General features: G+C 37.3%; 1 protein-coding gene across 1 annotated transcript in view; it reads right to left on the reverse strand.

Annotated features, from left to right (window-relative positions):
* CETN3 (centrin, EF-hand protein, 3) overlaps positions 1–4959 on the reverse strand; it is a 17663-nt gene extending 12704 nt beyond the window's left edge. Inside the window, exons 1-3 of the mRNA XM_010831909.1 lie at positions 4796–4959; positions 2680–2815; positions 771–885 (exon numbers count right to left, since the gene is read on the reverse strand). Of these exons, the coding sequence (XP_010830211.1) occupies positions 771–885; positions 2680–2815; positions 4796–4812 (268 nt within the window). The 5' untranslated portion in view covers positions 4813–4959. The remainder of the gene's footprint in view (positions 1–770; positions 886–2679; positions 2816–4795) is intronic.
* Between the last annotated feature and the right edge of the window lie 1400 nt (positions 4960–6359).

Here is a 6359-nt window from a genome sequence, read left to right on the forward strand (position 1 = left end):
ATTTTTTAAAATGAACAAAGGATTTGAATAGACATTTAAAATAATAATAATATGCTTAGATTATGACCCAGCTGGTCGTTCTAAAATGTTTTCTTCTGCTCCCAGTCTAGCAACTGCCACCCTTACTACAATCTTCTCCCCACCAGTGACTTTAAAGAGATGACTTTATTCATTGAGCTCAAGGTCATCTACAGTATGCAGCCCCGCTCATATGCTTTGTCAACCTGAAGGCATGTATTTCATACATGGCTAAAGATACCATATCTTTAGATATGGTAGTTTGGTAGATACTGCTACCAATTTCTTCTTCTCCCACCGTGCCAATGAAAATCACATATTTGGATAGTCTTGGGAAATATTTTCTAAACAAAAATACACCAAATCTTATCTTTTCCTCTAAGAAAATAATTTCTCGACCATTCTTAGTTTTATCACATAATATAGGTACCCATTACGTAGAAAGACATCTTCCTGTAACAAGCAACACAACAGTTGCTTGGTTAAAATCTTCAGAACAAAGCAAAAGACAAAATGATAAATCTCATTTACAGTGAAGCTACAAATCTTTTCTTTGAAAATTAGCAAAAAAGAAAGAGCACCCCAAAAAAAACACCAAAAATAAGATGTACATTATATAGCAATGTTCAATGACAAAATTCCATAACCCAGAGAATTTTAGAAATACTGATAGTATCCAGATAATTTCCTAACAACTGTTGATTACAAAGACTTTTGTAAAACAGTGTTTACAAAACTGTAAAAATACACACCAACTTCATTGAAATCCTCAAAGGTTATTTTCCCAGTGGCTTCTCTGTCATAATCTTTAAGAATCTTCAGTACATCAGCTTTTTTTACATCAAACCCCAAGGCTCTCATTGCCACCTTTTGGATTAAAAGGGAAAAGCAAATTATAAAAAATTTTTACAAAATAAGTGAATTCCAATTCTTCAGTTCTTAAAACTTAAAAGATGACAACATATCAGTAAAGCATATTCTTTCACATGTTTTGTCTCTAAAATAACAGTGACAGTTTTTCTTCATTAATAAAATTAAATGGCATTTCTTCTCATTTTTATGTATCCCTTTTTTAATATGACAAACTAATCAATGAGTGTTTATAGAATATATTGTACAATGTATTGACTTTACTGCACAGATAATTTTAACAAGTTATTTTTTTCTCAAAGGATTAACAACCAAATTTTAAAAAAAGGCATAGCATAAATATTAAAAGTTATACAACAGAAGAGATTAAAAAATTAAAATAAGAATTACTCAACATGATTAGTTATCAAGTAAGTTATCAACTACTTACTGCTATCAAGTAGTCACAATCCCAAACTTAGAGAAAGAAAAGATCTAGTTAATAGTAACAAAGAAGAAGAGATGTTATTATTAAAGAAGTCTTACTGGAGAGATACAAGTTGGATGAAGTGGAGTAGAAGGGCATTTAGAAAAGAATGACTAGTACTAAAACACACAAAGAAATACACAACAGGCTTGAACACAGTGAACAGAGCACTTTACCTTACCTGAATGGGGAAAGAGCAGGTGGAAAAAAAGCAGTTAGCAAATGAGAAAAGTATGTGGTAGTAAAAGTATGGGAGGCATTCAATGCAAATGAAAAAAATCTGAACTCAATCTAGTGTACAATGAGGAGCCACTAAGCATTTATGAGCAATGAATAACATGATGAAAGAATTTTAGAAAGATGAATCTAATGATAGTGTACAGGAAATGGAGAAACCATGTAGGAAGTTCCAGATACAAAAAACCACAAACCAAGATAATAAGAATGGCCACAAATAGAAGAGACATTATAAAGGAAGTAAAGTGAAGTGAAGTCAAAGTCGCTCAGTCGTATCCGACTCTTTTCGATCCCATGGACTATACAGTCCATGGCATTCTCTAGGCCAGAATACTGGAGTGAGTAGCCTTTCCTTCTCCAGGGGGATATTTCCAACACAGGGATCAAACCCAGATCTCCAGCACTGCAGGCGGATTCTTTACCAGCTGAGCCACAAGGGAAGCCCATTATAAAGGAAGAACTGATCAAAGCTAGGTAACTAAAACAGAGGGAAAAGTAAGCTAAAGAGCCACAAGGATACTACCTCTCTCATTGTGCTGAGTTTAAGATCCAAACTATCTTAAACATCAATTTCCCCTTGATTCTTTATAAAAAATTCTAAAACTTAAAACTGATATTTTTCCCCACTAGCACTGCATCAACACCAGACACCACTTATATCATTTGAATAAGAGAAAATAGGTTGAGACTATTACTAACATGTTTAAATTAAAAAACAAATAACACTGCCTCAATCTGAGAAATGAATGAGTCACAAAAAAAGGAAAAAAACACACAATGGGAAGAGGAATATGGTTAGAACTGTTTAAATCCTACAGTTTCAAATATTTTAACTATGTGAATGAAAAATAAGCCCCTCTACAGGAATATATTTTTACATTTAAAATATTATTCATTTTACCATGTGAAAGGGAGTTTCTAAAAAGATACAAGTACTACTCAACTATATTATAGCACTTAACAGTAAATGTTTAAAATGGTTTACATTTCCAAAACCAGTTCAATTAAAATATTTAGAAATGCATTTTTAATCAGCAGACAAAAATGCAAAACATTTTAATAGAAAAGATATATTTTAAGTGTATTACCTTTAATTCATGATAATCTATTGCTTCATCTTTGTCTGTGTCAAATAGTTCAAAAGCATCTTTAATTTCTTGTTTCTGTTCTTCAGAGAGTTCTCTTCTTTTTTTCCTCTTTGTTTTGTCTACTACAAGGTCATTTCTATGAAATGATAAGAAGAAAGTCTGTTTAGTCCACCTTAATCCTATTGTCATATGCTTCTAAATGATAAAATTCCAAAAATGCAACCAAAAAATTAGCCAATGAATAATGTTTTAAATTTCTAAAAAGTATTTTGTAAAAACATAAAGAAATTTCCTAACATGAGTCAAAGCCCTGCTCATTCCACTAAGCTGCTTTAAATTTATACCTCCCTAAAACTGAAAAGTTTTACAGTTTTAAAAGGTTATTAAAAGAAATGAGGACCTAGCTTTTCCTTCTTCCTAGCTTTGTATTTATTCCCACTAATATTACTGTGGAAGAAACAAGAAGTGTGAAAAAGAAAGTTCTGTCAGAAACCCCAACAAAAAACATAACACCCATACTTATTCTCATCATTCTACAATATAGACTGTTTAAAAAAAAGAATTCAATTCACAATTGATCTCTATATATTAGGTTTACTTTTATAGTGCTTAGAATTATCAATAGTATTGCAAAAAAAGTCTAATTCATCAATTAATTTACAAGCTATTTTGGCACTGTTAGACTACACATTTTAAACTGGCACTTTTTTGTAATTTCTCCCATTGATATTAACAAATCAGCCAAAATAATGAACGTAAGCATACCACGAATATCAAACACCAAAAAAGTACTTAATATTTGTGGTATTTTATTTATACATAAGGTGAAGAGTCAATTGTCTTGTAAATCTCAGCATATACATTTAGACAGTTTCTCACAAACTCTGAAAAAACTTAAAGTAAAAAAAGTAATTTACTTTAAAAACTAGAAATGTATTCCTTAAGAGGTGCCAATATAAGCGTTCCAAATTTTCAAATGGGGCTTACAACACTTGTACAAGTTTTGAAACAAGAATTCTATAAACTTTAAAAATGTAAAAACCAGTTGACTTTTATTCTCTGAAATCTACTCTAAAAAGGCAAGAGATGACTAGGAAATGACCAAATGAGGTTATGATAAAGCTCTTTCTTTCACAAGAGACCTGAATTCACACAAGCTTGGAAACTCCGGGGGTTATTCTCTTCCCAAGATTCTGACCGGACAAAAGTTCACAACCCACCGACAGTAGATCTCATTCAAGGTTACCACGATTATCCCTCTTCAGAACTCGCTTCCTTTTTACTGAAGCTTAACTACATAAACACTTTTACGGTAAAACTTCTAGCTGTGGTTGGGAGAGGGAGCAACAAACAGTGAGTTAGAGGCTGGAAACGAATGAAAGGTAAAATGAGAAAATTTAGGAAATCTAAGAGATTACCAACTAAAATCACTAAAAGGAGCCTCTGATTATACCCTTTTGCAGGGCCCCAGGAGAAAGAGCAGAGGTTTTGCGTTATTTCCAAAATTTACGGGTAAATATGTTAGTAGGGGGCTTCCCAGGTGGCTCAGTGGGTAAAGAATATGCCTGCAATGCAGAAGACGCAGGTGTGGAAGATCCCCTGGAGGAAAGCAGGGCAATCCTCTCCAGTACTCTTGCCTGGAGAAACCCTCACCCAGAGGAGCCTGGCGGGCTACAGCCCATAGGGTCGCAGAGTCTGACACGACTGAAACAACTGAGCACGCACGTTAGCAGGAGGTCGGCTGAGGTGGGAGCCGTGGACAAGGCACTGAACTAAGGGATGCTCCAAGGCCTGGTTTCCCGGTTTCTCGCATAAACACCGCGCATTGAAACCTCGCGATATTTCCCTGCCTCCTCAAGACTACCACAGCCCGGCTTTTTGGCGGTCTAAAGCCAGTGCCCTGACAGAAATGACCGCCTCAGCTAAAGTGCGGAGCTCACCAGGGCCCCCAAGGGGAGGAGGTCTGGGCCCGGGAACTTTGACCAAGGATCCCGTCCCTTGTCCCAAACTGCATTCCCTTTCTCGCTTCGGCCTCCAGCTGCTTCCCTTCCACACACAACCGCCCTGGGGCCCGCTGCGAGGTGTAGAGTGCATTTGCCGCCTCCTCATTACCGACCTCAGAGCTAAACTCATTTTGTCTTCGGACTGAGACGTTCCTCTCGAGAACGATTTTAACCCCCTACCCAAAGCAGCAAGACTTCCACAGGCCGTTCGACAGACGCCAACGACCCTCAGCGGTCTCAAAAACCTCCCACAAAGCAAGACACTCCTGATCTGGATTGGTTGAAATCGCTAACGTCCTGCCCATTGAGGCGAAAGCGTCACTTGTCGTCTGCTCTCATTGGGCACATTTCACGTCAATCAAATAGATCTCCCTGCCGGCATCCCCTGCTACGCCTCTCACCCTTTAGATTGGCCTGTTGCTTTCCGCCCACCCCCAATCCTTTGAGAAGCTGAGTGTTCGCTGCACTCAGGTGGGAGGTAGCTGAGCTATGCCTCTGACTGGAAAGCCTGTGGCGTGTGGCCCAGGGTCCGGAGACCCGGCGGAAAGGGAAGGGATGAGATATGCCGCAGGCTGTCCTCCGGCTAGAAGGAGGGAGCGGCTTTCGAACGGTGTCTGCGAAACTTGACTCTACTGTATTGTACATTTTTGGATGGTTTGAGTACCTGGGGGAGTGTATTTAAAACGCAGATTTAAATATCACTCATTCTGATTTCTAGTAGGTGTGAATCTGCATTTTTTTATACAAACTTCAAATGATTCTGAAGCAGATACTGTGGATTATATTTTGATAATCACTGGGTTGGATTATTAGGCTATTTACGGTTGAAGCTGTACCTAAAGGGCCATTTGCTCCCCTATTCTTCCTTTGAACGGGTTTGTTCGTTTTTGTCCTTTATTTTCGAGTGCTGTAAGCTGCTTATACTCATGATGTTATCTTCACCACCAAACGAAGTCTCTTAAAGCTCACTTGGACATTTAGTATCTTTACCTGTTCATCTCTCCTACTAATCTTAAAAGGCTTATATCCTTCATTTAACACTATTCCTAGTGCCTAAAACAATGTCTGATGCGTTGTAAATGTCTGATGCCTCTGCTCAGTAAAGATTTGTCGCATTGAATGGAATCTTGCTGTGAAAAATCACAAACTACTGAGCTAAACTGCAAATCTCAAAAAGGAATGAAATAGCCAGAGACTAGGTGTCCAGTAACGGAAGAGGGAAGGTATTAATATATAAAACTGTGACATAAATATAAAGAGATACATGTACACGTTTAGAGAAGAGAGAGAACACAGAAGGTATAAGAAAGACTTCTTGAAGGAGATGGCATATATGTTAAGCCTAGAAAGATGAGCTAAATTTGGGTAAGTAAAGATGGTAAAAACATTCAATTCCGCTTTATTGACTGCCAAAGCCTTTGACTGTGTGGATCACAACAAACTGTGGAAAATTCTGAAAGAGATGGAAATACCAGACCACCTCACCTGCCTCCTGAGAAATCTGTATACAGGTCAAGAAGCAACAGTTAGAACTGGACATGAAACAACAGACTGGTACCAAATCAGGAAAGGAGTACGTCAAGGCTATATATTGTCACCTGACTTATTTAACTTATATGCAGAGTACATCATGAGAAATGCTGGGATGGATGAAACACAAGCTGGAATCAAGATTGC

This window comes from Bison bison, unplaced genomic scaffold, assembly GCF_000754665.1.
Source record: "Bison bison bison isolate TAMUID 2011002044 unplaced genomic scaffold, Bison_UMD1.0 scf7180017864533, whole genome shotgun sequence".
Taxonomy (NCBI): Eukaryota; Metazoa; Chordata; class Mammalia; order Artiodactyla; family Bovidae; genus Bison; species Bison bison.